Genomic DNA, 18,121 nt, shown 5'->3' on the forward strand with positions numbered 1-18,121 from the left:
TCAGTCTTGGAGTATTATTAACAGCAACTCACTCCTAAATCAGTTATGTAACAAGATTCTCAAGCAAAAAGAAGGAGATTAAAAAAAAAAAAAAAAACAACAACAACAACAATTATGATGTCTGATGCTTTATTGACACTTAGCCAACAAAACTCCCAATTTAAAAACTTATTTTATTTAAATATTTTCCTTCTTTTTACTGTCTTCAATGAATAAAGTTTGGCATATGAATGCAATGATCAGAAATATTTTGAATGACAGGACAAGTCTAAGAGAATGAGGAAGCAGAGAAGGAGAAGGAAAAAGAGGGGATTTACAAACCTCTGCTTAAATTACATTGAATGAGTGAACAAAGTCAGCTTATCAAACAGGTTCTAACTTTAAAGCAACAAGTCATAATTTACACAGCATAAAGGTATTTATTTTGTGTGTGTGTGTATATATAAAAAAGGAAAGGAGACTATGGTATTTACTTAGGCTCAAACGGACTAATGTACAGATATAGGCATGTAGTGGAAGAAGAAACTGCTACTTTGAGCCTAACTGGAGAAAGCCTACTGAAGCTGAACAGCTGAGTTTGTTCACCATCTCAGATTCAATCAAATACTATATTCTTACAATATAGTCCCCAAATCCAAGTTACACGTAACTGAGATGTCTGACCAGTACTTTTTTTTATTATTTTTTGAAATAACACTAATAACCAAGTATACGTATAAGCTATAACACATGCATACTCACATCCGTACAAGCACAGGCATACATTCATACGTACATGTGTGTGTGTGCACACAGGTCTGCACAAACAAAAAAAAAAAAAAAATAATAATAAAATAAGATAAAATAAAAAGAAAAGAAAGTCTTCTATTGGGGAACCAGGAGCACGCCAGCATATTTACAGCTTGCTGCACAGAGGCAGGCACAGTTTTGTTGTTGCTGTTGTCATAACGTACACAAACCTCACTAGGAATTACAAGGGACAAGGGGCAAGCCTTGGTGGTTGGTCTGTAGTACGGACGCTTAATTGGCTGTGCTAAAAGTCATTATTTCAGCTTTCTTCTTGCCTCTTTGTGTCCTCCTGTTTATATATTCACTTGTCAAATCAAGCCATTTGTCAATAGGCATAGCTGCCTTTGCCCTTGTTAAACCAACTGAATGTCATGCAGTGGCAGTGGGAGTAGAGGTTCCCACCTGGGATGTGGCTTCTGCCCCTGAACCCGCCAGAGAAACAGAGTTGGGCATCTCAGCTAGAGAACTGGCTCCACCTAGAGCTGGAGATCCATGGGGATTGCTGCTGTCACTGCTACTTCCTGGATTTCCACCAGAGGGACCATGAGGATTACCAGTACTATTACGCATGTGAGGAGGGATCAATATAGAGTTTAATGAAGGCTGAATCTTCAGTTCTGAGAAAGAGAGGGAGGAAAAATATAATAAATAAAATAATGACACATATTTCAGTAAGAATTAAAGATATATATAACTTTTTATAAGAACAGTATAAAATATTACTAATTCATTAATTAATGGATACATAAGTGGAGAGTAAAAAGGTAGGTAGATAGTGTCAAAGTGCTAACAGAACTGAAACTGTAATTACGGAGAACAAAAAGAGAAAGGTGGTGATAATAAATAATTAGAAGTACTTAATGCTGTGTGTCTTATGATTTCAGCGCCTTCATCTGGGACAGCCGCCGAAATCAAAGGAAAAAATGGCAAGAAGTACAGCCTCTGTTTCTGATATGAAATATATGCAACATGTGGAAGTTTAGTATTGAAGATAAGGGTTAAAATTTAAATTTAAGTTGTATGGCTTACGTATATTTCATGCTGACGCAACAGAGGCAGAATGAAAGATTAAGAGGAAGTAGGATAACTTACTGAGGTCGAGTAGGTATATAATCATAGAGAATGTCTCTACTGCAAAGGAGGGTAATAAAAAGTGGTGTAAATCTGTTTTTTTTTTTTTTTTTGATTTGGTAGTTGTTGGCGCATCGGCTTCTGTGGCCATATTGCACCTCCCAAGGTTTTTGCAGTACTTTGATCCAAGCCCGAGGCGGGAATCGAACCCGCAACCTTTGGGTTGCCGGTGTAAATCTGTTCTGAAGTATTTATGGTACAAGATAGCATAACAAAAAAAAAAAAAAAGCAAACCTAGAATCAATAAATAATTTAAACAAACACAAACTAGGCAGCTTTGCCCAGACTATAACCAATTGGGATAATAATGACATAGAGGTGCAGCAGATACATAATCTGCTATTCAGTACAAAACAGTGTACAAAAAACATTATATAAATTCATCCACAGTTATGATTTCAAATCGAGACACCTATTCCACCTGTTAAGTGACATTTGTAAATTTAAGCTAAAATCATTAAATTATAATATTAATAAGGAACAGTCTACCAGCATACTAAAATTTCATAATGCCACCATGAAATGCATCAATATAAACCATTGCATTAACTCATATACAGATCTCCTTCCGGCCAACTGCCAAAATATAAAAATCAAAGATACAGATATACTTAACCTTTTGGCCTTCTGGCCTGTAATTACAAATCTTTTGCTACCAATTATGGATTTTTTTTTTTTTTTTTTTTTTTAGTTAGTTGCTGGCACATCGGCTTCTGTGGCCATAATGCACCTCCCAAGGTTTTTGCAGTACTCTGATCCAAGCTCTTTGGGTTGCCAGGCAGGCACTTTACCCACCCGGCTGTCCAAATATGTCCAAATTCAAACCACACACGCAAAACTCTTTCAGCTTAAACCTTTTTCAGCGATTATTTTATTTTATTATTTTTTAAATTTATTATTTATATTTTTTTTAGGCCATAGCCACTGAAACCTCAGGAAACTAGGTGGCAGGGCCTGCCAGAGTAAAATATCAACTACTTGGTACCTGGTCTGCCTCCACGAGGCTAAGTGCGGACAACGTTGGGCCCCAGCATGGGTCTAGTGGCTAAATGGCCAGAAGAACAACGATACACAACAGTACACTTACAAAATCCATACACTTTTAAATCTCTGGCCTCTACAGTGAACCGTTACACCTACAATGAAAGCAACGCAGAGTTGGGGGAAACCCCCGGTGCCGCTAGACACGAATACACTTACTTTTTTTTTACCCACCCGGCTAGCCTGGTTAGCACCAATATGGATATAGAAGAACCAGACACCAACAAATGCATTTGCCACAAGGCCAAATTACAGCCTTATGTTAATCTCCATCATGGGCATATAATAGCTGGTAACCTGGATATAATACCTTACCAGGATCTGAGAAAGATTCTTTCTTATGCTTACAAATTTAGGTTTTATATAAAAACCAGCCTAACCACATTCAAAAAGCAGTTGAATCATGACCTCCTCAACTACAGCTTCATGATAGCTTATAAATACAACCACCTATCGAATCTTTCCGCATGTGGATAAATACTGTGTCATCAGAACTAATAAATAATTATAAAGCCTTAAAATCACATGATTCTCCACCTGCCACTATCAGCTGCAATATCTCCATACTTAAAAACAATTATCAGAGCTGCATGACTGGTTTATCATCACCCCAGTAGACAAAGCTGCCAGGGCGTCTCCATAGCCAGGTGGGAAAGAGCAGCAGTGCGTAGAACACGCTTCTTGATTAGACTGGGGTTCGAGCCAGTCACCACCAAATACGGAGAATGCGGAAAGGTCAGGGAATGACCACCGCATATCCCAGAGCAATATGGCCTTGGTTGCTAATGCTCCTAAAAACCAAATAACAAACAAACAAAGCTGCCAGCAACTATACTTTCATACACTAAAAGCTGAACTCAATTCTAGTGAAACATACAAGCCTATGACCAATAATGGTAATATCATAACAAAAGTTAATAGCTATCAACAAAAAATTAAAACTCAATATTAATAATTATAATTTTCCATACATATACTTCATACCTAAGTTCCAATAGGTTTCCGATTTATTACTTCATGCAAGTGCAGCTGTGCATACAAACCTGGCAAGACTTTGGAACAGTTACTGAAACCCATCATTAACATTCTACCTGACAGCAGGATTATCACCATTTTAAAAGCATTGCATAACAGCAATATATCCCATATACAAACCTTTGATTTCCATAGCTTATTCACCAGCATTAATGAAGTTAATCTGAAGCTTGTCCTAAATAATCTGTATAATAGATTGTAAACCAACAAACCATAGGTACCCCTATTGGTAGCCCTGCCAGTAGTATCATTGCAAATCTATACCTGTACTGGTATGAAACCTCAGTCTCCAAAAATCTGCTTGTTTAGGTACATAGACGAATTATTTGTAGCATATTGCCCCAACTTACTACAAGATCATGCCAATATATATCCTGAAGAACTCACCTTGGAAAAAACCAATAATAATAACCTTGCAGACAACTACTGTGATTTAGATATAGATCTTAATAACCCTCAAACCACAGTCAACATATACAATAAAGGGGAAGCCCTCGACTTCAATGTCATTACTTCACGCATTGACATTCTAATACAGTGGAACCTTCGATTGCGAGTAACTTGGTCTGCGAGTGTTTTGCAAGACGAGCAAAAATTTTTAATAAATTTTAACTTGTTAAGTCCTCGTATAACACGTGTTTACACTACACGATTTATAAATAGGGGAACGATATCTTATATAACACGAACCGAATTCGCTTATGCACGATTCGCCTTTGTGTTTACAAGAAATGGCAGTCGAACACAGAATCACCCCAACCGAACGCAACACGATAGGAATGAAGAGAAGATTCTGAAAATGTATTTATGTTTTTTATATCAGTGAAGGGGAAACACATTTCACCATAATAACATAAAAACCAACACAATTCCAGCTATCGGTATAATCGCAAATGCAATTAGATCGAGTTTACTACCAGTTTATAACAGATTCCACTAGCAGAAATGAAACTGGAAATTGTTTTTATTGTTTTATGTAGTAACCCCTAGAAATGTGCTTTAGGAAAATGTGAGGTGTTAATAGTGTATCTCTGCATTTATGGTGTTGTTTATTCAGTTGCTACACGTGCGCAGCTTTGTTTATGTGTATCAAGGGTGCCTCCTCATTTTGTAATTGTGCTTTATTTCCTAAAAACTGTCTGCCAAGCGTCACGTGATCACGTGCTGCTCGGGATTGTGGTTAATCATCTCACATGCTTGGTCTCAGTCGGCATACCTCATTCGTATAAAGTCAACATTGTAGTGAACATTCGTGCTAGCATTGTGACCACGTGTATGATTTTTTTTTGTGTTCAAATTTAGTGACTGTCATTTATTAACTGTGCACTACGAAAATGGCCCCAATGAAGAAAAGGGTTGAAAAGGAAGGTGGTAAGAAGAAGGAGATGATTATAGTAGAAGTTAAGGAAATCATCGAGAAGCACGAACAAGGTATGAAAGTGGCCGCCATCGCAAGATTTTATAAGAAGTCTACATCAACAATTTGCACAATATTAAAGAAGAAAGAAGAACTAAGGGGACTAGATTTAGCAAAAGGAGCCACGAGAATATCAAAGCAACGGCCACGTATTCTGGAAGATGCAGAAAAGTTGCTTTTGGTGTGGATAAACGAGAAGCAACTAGCGGGTGATACTGTGACCGAGAACTTGATCTGTGAAAAGGGAAAGGCCTTGTACGCCGACCTCGTAAGCAAACAGCCAGGTACATCTACAGAAAACGAAGAAAGCTTCAAGGCGAGCAGGGGATGGTTTGATAACTTTAAGAGGGGAAGTGGCATCCATAGTGTTGTGAGGCACGGACAGGCTGCGAGTTCGGACGCTAAGGCAGCTGAGGCGTTAGTTGCCGAGTTCCAGAAGCTCATGGTTTCTGAGTGTTACCAGCCGCAGCAAGTTTTTAATTGCGATGAGACGGGGCTTTTTTGGAAAAAGATGCCAAAGAAGACCTACATTACAGCAGAAGAGAATGCAATGCTCGGTCACAAGCCCATGAAAGACCGTCTCACCCTCTTGCTGTGTGCTAATGCAAGCGGTGATTTCAAAGTCAAGCCCCTGCTCGTGTATCATTCCGAGAATCCACGAGCCTTCAAGAAATGCAAGGTGCAGAAGAGCCAGTTAACCGTTACGTGGAGGTCCAACAGCAAGGCTTGGGTCACTCGTATCTTGTTCGTTGAGTGGCTCAACGAGGTCTTCGGTCCTGCAGTGAAGAAATACCTTTTAGAAAAAAAACTGCCACTCAAAGTCTTGCTGGTTATGGATAATGCTCCTGCTCATCCTCCAGACCTTGAGAACGACTTACTGGAAGAATTTGAATTCATTAAGGTCCAGTTCCTTCCTCCCAACACTACTCCATTACTCCAGCCCATGGATCAGCAGGTCATTTCAAACTTTAAAAAGCTTTACATCAAGGCGCTATTTCAACGATGCTTCGAAGTGACCGAAGGAACTAACCTTACCCTCTGAGAGTGTTGGAAAAATCATTTACACATCGTAAACTGACCTCAAAATCATCGATAAAGCCTGGGATGGGGCCACCAAGAGAACCCTCAATTCTGCTTGGAGAAAACTGTGGTCTGATTGCGTTGAGGGGTTTGCTCATGAACAGGAGCTGCCAGTTGTCGATGAAATTGTGTCCTTGGGGACGACCATGGGACTGGAGGTGAATAAAGATGACATTCAAGAGCTGGTGGAGGAATATGGCCAGGAGTTTACCACCGGCGAACTGATGGATCTGCACTGCGAGCAACAGCAAGAGGTTATGGAGGAGATCTCGTCTGAGGAGGAGGAGAAAAAAATGGAGACATCCCTCTCTTCAAATGAGATTAGCGAGGTGTGTAAAATGTGGGAAACAGTGCAAAATTTTGTAGAAAAGCACCACCCGAGTAAGGCTGTGGCAGTGCGAGCGATGAATCTGTTTAACGACAATGCAATGTCACATTTCCATGAAATCCTCAAAAGGAGGCAAAAGCAAGTGTCATTGGAGAGGTTCCTTGTTAAAGTCGCACAAAAAGAAAAAGTCAACAGATAGTAGTGATTCTGTTAGTGACAGTGAAAGTCGTCCTACCCAATAATTAATAAATTCGATTTCTTTTAAAAATATAAAAAGGTATGTATTTTGTATTAATCATTTTTACAGTATATGAATATTTGTGAGTTTTGGAACAAATCATCTGGGTTTCCATTATTTCTTATGGGGAAATTTGCTTTGATATACGAGTGCTTTGGATTACGAGCACGTTTCTGGAACGAGTTATGCTCGCAAACCAAGGTACCACCGTATCTTCAAAAAGATATGTGCTAATATCATTGTCTCAACGCATTAGAGTAGCTACTATATGCAATAGCAAAAAATAACAAATCAGGCACTTCAACAATAAGCTTGTATACAACCAGTTTCCTACAGCCTACCTGTATTACCATATCAAAAAAGCGCTCATTATTATTGAATATAAAAAGTTGATTAATTACACCACTGATATAATATCATGGCTAACTGATATCCTAAAGCTGCTAGGCTATAGAATATCAGTACAGAATGTATAGTCTATATTCCTGGCTTCTTTGGTGTCTTACAAACATACAAGACTTGTATCCACTAATTGGCCTACCAATGAGTATATTATTATTATTTTATTTTTATTATTCATTTTTTTTTTTTTAACTTTTTTATCTTTTTATAATTTTATATACCACACAACTGGCTTAAACACTGAAGTATTTTTTGTTTGTTTTTGTTATTTGGTTTTTAGGAGCATTAGCAACTAAGGCCATATTGCTCTGGGGATATGCGGTGGTCATTCCCTGACCTTTCCGCATCCTCCGTATTTGGTGGTGACGGGCTCGAACCCCGGTCTAATCAAGAAGCGTGTGCTACGCACTGCTGCTCCTTCCCACCTGGCTACGGAGGCGCCCCACTGAAGTATTCTCGCAGAACTATGTTCAGGGTCCTACTATAGGAACAGGAATAGCAACCCTGAACTGCCCAACAAGATTTATTTGTGTCTTCTTCTGTATTCTTTTTTTATGCTTTCCTACCTTTCTATATATTTTTAATATTCGATATACTCCTTTTCTGCTGTAAACCTGTTCTTGCATAAACAAAGTTTAGTGACTATTTAACGCTACTTTGCAAGCTTTTTACTCCTTTCTATCTTGGGATGCATTACTTCACATGTTTAATACCTACCCCTATTACACATTCAAAATTAAATTTAATTTAACCTTAGTTTCTAACTGATGACAAGCGGGGTAGCCAGCATAATTTATTTAACAGGCAGTTCTCGCTTTACAAGTTCCAGGGTTTACAAGTTTTTTTCCCCCAAGTATCAACAAAATCGAAAATATGAACATTAATTGCAAAAAATTAATGTTAAACATTCATAACTACTGCACTACATACCACATGCGTAGCTATACAATACAGTGTACCCAGCTTTATGATATTAATCAGTTCCAGAGACACCATCGTATCGTTAAATTACCGTAATATGAACCCAATAACACTGTTTTCTGGTAATTCGTTTCAAGATCTTGGAAGTTGAAATTTTTGCTGTATAACTAAGCTATTTATCTCTCTCTCTCTCTCTCTCTCTATAATGTCACTTTTAAGGTCACAAGCATGACCTTAAGGCCATATAAAAGGTTGTGAGAGTGGTTCGTAAACTGTATTAGTTATCAATTCAAATGCACTACACTTTCATTATTATCATATGTTCCGTTATAAGAATCAATTTTAAATGCCTTGTGATATTTTTCTAAAGCACATTTCTGGAGGTCACTACCATAAAACAATAAAAACAATTTACACTTTCCAGTTTATTGGGCTTTTCTGTTATTTACTGCAAGCAATTATAAATGGGTAGTAAACTCTACCTTCTTGCATTTGCAAAAATACCGATAGCTGGAATTGTGGTTTTTTACGTTTTACGTTATTATGGTGAAACATGTTTGCCCTTTACTGAAATATTCAATCGTATAAAAAACAAATATATTTTCAGAATCTTCTCTTCATTCCTTTTTTTTTAAAGCTTCGTAAACTTTGTTACTCCACGCAAATCTTGTTAGTTGAAATTTGTGTGCGCCGTTAAAAAAATGCTTATAAATGCAATTGTAAAATTTATGATTAAAAGAGAAATTATCTTGGAAACAAACATCTCTTGAAACATTTCTGAAGAAGACGACTCCTTGTGCAACAAACCGAGTGCCGAGCCAATAATGTCTGATCAACGAGTGTGCATTTAGTCGATGATGACGATGAAGAATAAACATTCTTTAACGTTTGTAATTCGTAAATAATTTCTCTATTATTATAATTTGCTTGATTTTGCAGGCTATGTTTTCATTTCTTTCAATAAATCAATCATTGTTTAAACATATAGTAACTAGCTAACTAATTTTATTGTTCAGAACGTAACCCCTATTTTTAACCTTATGTCTATGGGAAATAAATTCCCGCTTTACTGGGAATAATTAACTAGGAACAAATTAACTTGTAAAGTCGAGAACTACCTGTACTTTACATTATTTTAATTTTGATTATTTCCTTAACTTTCCGATTTCTTACATGGGGAGTTGCTATCTTATACCAGAAATACTTCAGAACAAGTTTATGCTACTTTTCATTACCCTCCTCTGCAGTACAGACCTTCTTTACAATTATATACCTACTAAACCTCAGTTATCAGAATAAGTTATTCTACTTCTTCTTAATCTTTGCATTCTGCCTCTGTCGGGTCAGCCATGAAATATACGCAAGCAATATGACTTAAATTTAAATTTTAACCCTTATCTTTAATACTGAACTTCCACATACTGCGTATATTTCATGTCAGAAACAGAGGCTGTACTTCTTGCCGTTTTTTTCCCTTTGATTTTGGCGGCTGGCCCCAGATGAAGGCGCTGAAATCATAGGACACACAGCATTAAGTACACACATTCATAATAGAGGGTAAAAAATTAATAGTGCAATTTTGTATAAAATCAAGCACAAAAGGAACTTACACATGCAACATATGAGACTTTGTATCTTGAAATTGTGTCATAGTGATTTCTGACTTGTAAAGTTCGGTAACTTATCTATATGGAGGTGGATCATCCATTTATCAACAGTCAATCTGAATTAGTGCATGTTGAATTGAAGGTGTTTTATATGTTTTTTCAATTTTAAAAGGAGCGATTTTACTGAGGGAATTTACATAAAATTCTAAACATAACTTTTGGAGAATATTCCATAAATTGTTTGAAGAGTTTTCAATAGTTCACAAAGTTCAAATGAGCCACTTGTACATTGAAGATGATTCTTGCTCTAGAAACTTCAAAAACCAGTGATTCAATTGCTCATGATTATGATCTGATCTGTGCAGTTGCTCATGAAATTAGTATTTCTTATGTGACATGTTAATCAATTTTAACTCAAGTTTTGGGAATGTAATGCATTTCTCACAAGTTTGTGCCTCAGAACCTCACTGCTGAAACCACACCTGTTTCTTCCATTACTATTGGTGACATTGTGGATATACAGCTGTGATCTGGAAACAAAAGCCTAGTCTTTTATGAACGATTCAGTATCTTCCAAGGCCCAAAAAAGCAAGGCAATCTCAATCAAATGTGAATATCATACTTATCTCATTTTTGTCCCACAGAGCATTGTTCATTATGAATATGTCCCATATGGTACAACAGTGAATCAGGAATGCTATAAAATGGTTCTATGACAACTGTACAACTCTTCAGAGAAAAGAGCCAGAAAAGTGATCTTCAAGAAACTGATTACTCCATCGCTCATATCCCTGCATACTAAAATAATGGAGTAATCAGTTCCCACCTGACTGACAGATCACAAATTTGCAGTGACTTTGGTAAATTGGTAAACTGAGTGTTGGCATTCGAGGTGAGCAGACGCACTTAGTCAGGGCTCCTCAGTTAAGTGGTTTACTTTTGGATAGTGCTTTTAAATATTTGATTTATTTAGATATTGTTGGATTATTTTGTTATAGGTTTTCCTGTAACAGTTTGATTTTAATAATATTATAGATATAATTTTTTAAAGTTAACTTTCATTGATATTTAAACACGTCACAGGGTATCGTGACTCACACGGAAATAGCCGATGGCGATTTACGTGTGAGTAATGATTTAATCCGTTGTGGAACCTGTGAAATCTTTTTCAAGGTCGACCTGGTGACTAATCCTACCTCACCTGGGGATTGTTTTCTTTGTGATCGATGTAAGGAGTGCACCGATCTTAAATTACAATTTGGTGCACTGATGGAACAATTTGAGTCCCTGAAAAAAAAAGGTGCTTGCCCTCGAGATTAATGCATCTGGGAGCTCGTCAGGGACTCAAGACTCCAGCAGTTTACCAAGTGATGCACACCCGATTCGAGCCTCAAAACAGAAAAACCAAGTGCAAACTACTCTGGTTAAAAAGGACATTGTTTTATTAGGAGACTCCATTGTCAGGGAAACGGGGAATATTTTTTGTAATAAGGACAGGTGAAGTAGAACCAGGGTATGTCTGCCGGGAGCAACTATTGATGATGTCACCAACAGATTGTCAGATTTTAAAGGGGGTAAAGAGAATATTATTATTCATGTGGGGACTAATGATATTAAACGTACACGATCTGATGATTTGTTGGAAAAATACAGGACCATGCTGAGGAAATGCTGCGAGCTAGGCCACAATGTCTATGTGTCTGCAATTCTGCCCAGACACGATAGGAGGGATTATATGTTAAGAGCCTTGTGAATTAACTCAAGACTTGAAGGAATCTGCAAGCCTTTAGGGGGGAAATTTCTATCGGCATAGCCCACACTTGTAGGTAGCAGGAATTTCTTTTGTAGAGGCGGCATACACTTAAACAAAGGTGGTGCAAAAGTTTTTGCCAGTATTATTGAGGATACCTTAAAGGTTCAGGGAAACTGCTAGTTAGGGGGGATGTGGGTAATACTGACACGCGTTTATCTGATAATATTGGTCAAAGTAACTCTTGCATTCCTTAAGAGTTCTTATCTGTTACCCCAACTGGACGTATTATCTAGATGTTCTGGGGGCAGAAACGTTTCATGTGAGCAGGTAGCTAATATCAGGGAAGAGAGCATAAAAAACTTCAAGGGTTGTATTAGGGTTGTTAAATACAGTAATACCCCGAAGTTACGCGATAGGTGGGTCCAACGAAAATCGCGTAAGTCGAATTCGCGTAAGTCGGGGTACAACTTTGCATATAAATACATATAAATTTTGCTTAATTGGGACCAAGGACTAACAAAAACACTAGTTTAGAAGAAAAATATTAATAAAATTGCAGTTCTTTATACATATTAATACAAAATATGTATTAAAAAACAAATGACTTACGTTAAAAAGTTATTTCGATGTCGATGGCTTCATAAAATCTAACAAATTCGTCTGACGACACAGCGCGTTCTTTTTTTCACGCAGAATTTCTTCGTAGCAAGCTAATAATTTTTTTATTCCTTGCTTTGTAGCTATAACGCGTTCTTCGTTGGAGTCTATGTTTTCTAAAATTTTTAAGCCCTTTACAATTGAGCCCTTTTCAATTTTCAACCTGTCAAGTTTGCAATTGTCATGTGCTTTTGGCCGTTGCTTCGTTTAGGCCTGTAGCACGTGCAATATCACATGGTCTTTCATTTCGCTCAAAGCGTTTCACAATTTTATATTTTTTCTCTATCGACAGAGGCGGACTGGCCATAAGCCTTACCGGGGAAACCCCGGTGGGCCAGTGTGATTTTGGCCATAAACCATAGTATGAGGCCACTATAAATTTTCCCGGGTAAGAATTTTTGATCCAGTCCGCCTCTGTTTATCGATAATTGCTTTTCTTTTTCTCTCTGAATCTGCAGTGTCTTCACCAGGACGCTTCCTTTTCACACCTTTTAATTAAGTATTTTACTCATTTTTAGGGAATAAAGCACAATTACAAAACGAGGAGGCACGCTTGATACGCATAAACAAAGCTGCGCGCATGTAGCAACTGAATAAACAACACCATAAAGGCAGAGATACACTATTAACACCTCACATTTCTAGGGGTTACTACCATAAAACAATAAAAATCCAGTTGCGTTTCTGCTAGTGAAATCTGTTATAAACTGGTAGTAAACTCGATCTAATTGCATTTGCGATTATACCGATAGCTGGAATTGTGTTGGTTTTTACGTTATTAGGGTGAAATGTGTTTCCCCTTCACTGATATAAAAAACATAAAAGCAGCAAAGTTGAATTTTGTTCATCTATCGCTCTCATTCTCCGCCGTCGCAACGTACATCGATAACATATGAAAAACGACCTTGAAGATAGTGGGTGGCAGCGTTGCCAAACGAAAAAATCAAGAACCGCGTAACTCCGAGTTCGCGTAAGTCGGGGTATTACTGTATATAAGAACAGTAAATCTTAATTGTTTATACAGTAACGTTAGAAGTGTCGTCAATAAAATGAGCGAATTCGAACTGCTTGTTAAAACAAGTAACGCTGACATAATAGGGCTTACAGACACGTGGTGCCACGCGGAAATTGGGGATGATGAGTTTAAGCACGGCTTGTATAATGTATTTAGGAAGGATAGGGTAGATAGAAGGGGTGGTGGGGTAATGCTTCTTATCAGAAGCAGCCTGAGTGCGACAATGGCCTTACCGGATTCAGATGTTTCACATGCTGGTATAGAGTCTGTATGGTGTGAGATAGTTGGAAACAAAGGTATAATGCGAGTAGGAGTAATCTACAGACCAGGTGATTGTGAAGATTATGACAAAAGCCTCTACATGCAAATGGAATGGGCAAGTAAGTGTCAATGCCTTATTATGGGTGATTTCAATTTGCCTCTAATAGAGATTGGAGTAAATGGGAAGGAAACTCGACATGGGGAACAAAATTTTTAAATCCACTACATGACTGTTATTTGTATCAACATGTCAGGGAAAGTACTAGAGAAAAGAATATCCTAGACCTCATCATCACAATGAATCGGATGACATAACAGGGCTGACAGTAGAGGAACCAGTAGCAGGAAGTGATCACGGGGTTCTACGGTGGATGATGACGAGAGAGGTAGCAGAAGTAAAGGGCAAAGGAATGGGTTTTAATTTCAGAAAAGGAAATTACGATGCCTTAAGGTACTACATGGCCTCTATTAACTGGGTAGATATCGTGCAGAAAATGAATACATTTGAACTGTGGTACGCTTTTAAAACAATCACAGATGCCTTGAATGCGTATATACCATTAAAAAAATACTCCATGAGGAGGGTTCCAAGTTGGATGAATAGGATTAGCATTTTAGCATTAGTAGAGGCATTTAATGCAAGAAAGCAAGCTTATGCAGCATCAGCCAAAAAACAAATAAAATAAAATAAATAAATAAATAAAAAATAACCACTTCCAATTCACACCTCTGTTCGTTCGAAATACCTGTCCAGCTGAGCCTTAAACTTATTTAGGCTATCAACTTCCACAACAAGGGATGGAAGTCTGTTCCACCAACCAATCACCCGCTGGCTAAAGGCAAATTTCCTCACGTCTATCCTACATATGTCTTTCCTCAATTTGAATTTATGCCCTCTCAGGTGATTATTCTGAGCAAGAGGAAGAATCCCATCAGCACTGAGCATGCTCAAACCATTCAAGGCTTTATACACCTCTATCAGAACACCTCGCTGGTGCCTAGTCTCCAGACACTGTAATTTGCAAAACTTAAGCCTTTCTTCGTAAGAGCACATCTTTGTTCCATTCACCAATCTTGTTGCCCTTCTCTGTACTCGTTCCAGCATCTCTACATCCTTCTTGAAATGAGGCCTCCAGACCTGTATACAGTACTCTAGGTGTGGCCTGACCATTGCCTTATACAAGGGAATAATCACCTCCTTATCCCTGCTGGAAAAATTCCTGTATATCATTGACAATAATCCATGAGCTACTCTTGCAACCCGCCTGCACTACTCAGAAAACTTCATATCTGCCTGCACAACCACCCACAGGTCCCTTTCATTCTCTACCACTGTCAATGTAGTACCACAGAGTTGATACGTTGCTCTGGGGTTGCTGTTTCCCATATGTAGTACTTTACATTTGTCAATGTTAAACTTCATTTGCCACCTCTCAGCCCATCTGCTCAACCTTTCCAGATCCTGTTGCAGTAGCATAGTGTCAGTAGTGTCCTTGACAACCCTGCCAACCTTCGTATCGTCTGCAAACTTGGACATTAAGCTTGATATACCATCATCGATATCATTTATAAATACAGAAAACAATAATGGATCCAATACTGAACCCTGAGGGACTCCACTAATAACATTAGTCCACGATGAGCAGTATCCATTGATTACCACTCTATCTTCTCCCCCTCAACCACCCCTTTATCCATAGCAGCAATTTGCCTCTAATGCCACACTGCTCCAATTTGTGCAGCAGTCTCCATGTGCAACAGTATCAAAAGCCTTTCTAAGATCCAAATATATAATATCAAAGTTATTCCCTGCATCCAGTTCTTTTGTGACTGAATCATAGTATCCAATCAAATTGGTCAGGCAAGACTTCCCCTTAAAAAAACCATGCTGTGTCTGAGCTATAACTGAAGTCTTGTCTAAATGATCCTGCAGTGCTTCTTTAACCAGTGCCTCCATTAATTTTCGGGGAACAGAAGTTAAACTAACAGGTCTATAATTACTTGTGTCGCCCTTTGATTCTCCTTTGTGAATTGGGGTCACATTTGCACATTTCCACTCCATGGGTACTTCCCCTGAGTCCAAGGAAGCTATCATAATTATGGCTAAGGGTTTGCTTACTTCCTTTGCTGCCTCCTTTAATATAACTGGATAGATCCCATCCACCCCAGGTGCCTTTCTTGTATTTATAACAATTTCTTCTCCACTTTACTCTCAGTTATTACAAGATTCTCTAGCTTACTGTCAGAGCTGAATACACCTCTGGCATTCCCCTCGCTGAATAACTCCTCATGTGTGAATGTCGATGCAAAATATTCATTTAGTTTGTTAGCTACCTGAGCAGGATCATCAACAGTTGACCCATCGATATCGAGTGGATCAACCTGATTCATCCCGTTCCTTCTAGAGTTTACATAAGTAAAGAACTCTTTGCTGTTTTTCTTTGCATCCCTTGCCAAAGATTTCTTGTAATCTGCCTTCGCCTGCCTAACCTCCTTTGTAACTTGTTTACAGATCAATTTGTATCTATATCTATCATAGGCTTCTGTGTCACGTGTTAATTTGTATGTATCCCATGCATTTTTCTTCTCTGCCATATGTCTCATTAGTTCATCTGACATCCACTTAGGCCTAAACCTTGAACAATATTTCTTAGTTGGTATGTAAAGCCTAGTAGCTTCCAATTTAAGTTCTTTGAATGCTTCCCATTTTGAATTTGCTGTTGGTAACTTGATTTTGATTTTATTGGCGCAAAAACAACCATTGTTATACTGCGCCAGGAAACGATTAAAATATCATCAAAGATAAATTCTGGTAACCTTTAAAAAGGTTATCTCGTCAAATTGTTATTTATATATGTGTGTATATATATTAATAGCTTGTAAAAATTTAAAAACCGCCGACATGTGGTCGTTGTCTGATAAAATCTGACTGAGTGTATAAGGCTCAGTCGGATGAGTAAAAGCGGTAAAATGTATATTGCGAACATGGGTAAAATGAACGCAATCTATTAAAATATGCTTTAGAGTTAAAACGGTGTCGCAAGACTCGCACATAGGAGGGTCATCTGCCCTCAGAGGAAAAGAATGTGTCAAATGACTGTGTCCTATGCGGAGTCGAGCACGAACAATTTCCTCGCTCCGATTCCTGCGCAGATTAGACTGCCATGTTTCTATTACAGGCTTTATTTGTTCTCTGTCTGTGCCATAGTTCTTGCAATTGGGAATATATCTTGTTGCGTATTATTTGCCTGTAGTCTGTATAGGGGACTGACAGGCAACGATTATGAGTGGGTGTTGCTGATTTGGCTGCAGCGTCAGCCAAATCATTTCCCTTTATCCCAATGTGGCTAGGAATCCAGCAGAAGCGGATATAAAACTTGTATTCATGAAGAGAATGTATCTTCTGCTGAACCCGACAAAGAACTGGATGAGAATTGTGTCTCAGAGATAATAAAACCTGTAATACACTCAAAGAGTCAGAATATATTATTGACCTTTGGAATTGACAAGTTCGAATGTGATCCAAGGCTAGCTCTATAGCATACAGCTCTGCAGTGTATATGCTGGATTCAGGAGGAATCTGCTGAGATATTATAGTGTCCGGAAAGACAGCAGCAGATCCTACGCACGATTCAGACTTTGAGCCGTCTGTGTAAACGGGCAGGAAGTCTGAGTGCTCAACTTGGTGTGCAGAGTAGAGCTGCTGGTAGACAGATGATGCGGTCTCAGACTTTACCCATTTCTTAAGGGAAAAGTCGCACGGTGGGGGATGAGCATGCCAGGGTGGAGGAATTTCTTTTTGTGTTTGTGCAACCTTGTCTACCATGATGTTAAACTCTCTGAGTAGCTCTTGGACACGAATGCCAAAAGGTCGGTTGGCAGTCTTACGGGTATTGTACAAGTTTTCCCAACGTGGCTCAAAAACGGATGTCCACGTAGGATGGTCTGGCAGGGATTTCAACTTTAAAGCATAGTTTAAAGACAACTGCTTACGTCGAAGGGATAATGATGGTTCGTTTGCTTCGACGTATAAGCTCTGGACAGGAGATGTGTGATATGCTCCAGTAGCGATACGGATGGCCTGATGATGGACAGGGTCAAGCCATCGAAGGGCACTGTCTCTGGCTGAGGAGTATACCTGGGCTCCGTAGTCTAATTTGGGTTGCACAATTGCACGGTAAAGCCGCAGTAGGGTGCATCGATCTGCTCCCCAATGCGTGGAGGAGAGAGAGAGAGCGGAGAATATTTAGTCCCCTTGTGCATTTTGTACGAAGTTGACGAATATGTTCGAGAAAGATCAATTTTTTATCAAACACAAGTCCCAAGAATTTTGTGTCTGACACTACTGGAATAACATTTTGTCCGAGCCTTAATTCAGGTTCAGGATGAAGATTACGCTTGCGACAAAAGTGTACGCAAACGGTCTTCTCCGGCGAGAACCTGAAG

The 18,121-nt window shown here is 38.5% G+C and overlaps 1 protein-coding gene across 1 annotated transcript in view; it reads right to left on the reverse strand.

Moving 5' to 3' along the window:
• Positions 1-229: 229 nt before the first annotated feature.
• sgg (glycogen synthase kinase 3 beta homolog shaggy) overlaps positions 230-18,121 on the reverse strand; it is a 299,419-nt gene continuing 281,527 nt past the window's right edge. Inside the window, exon 9 of the mRNA XM_090381919.1 lies at positions 230-1,406. Coding sequence (XP_090238045.1) covers positions 1,159-1,406 — 248 coding nt within the window. The 3' untranslated portion in view covers positions 230-1,158. The remainder of the gene's footprint in view (positions 1,407-18,121) is intronic.

Source organism: Mastigoproctus giganteus, chromosome 9 (assembly GCF_048544385.1).
Source record: "Mastigoproctus giganteus isolate SK-2022 chromosome 9, ASM4854438v1, whole genome shotgun sequence".
Taxonomy (NCBI): Eukaryota; Metazoa; Arthropoda; class Arachnida; order Uropygi; family Thelyphonidae; genus Mastigoproctus; species Mastigoproctus giganteus.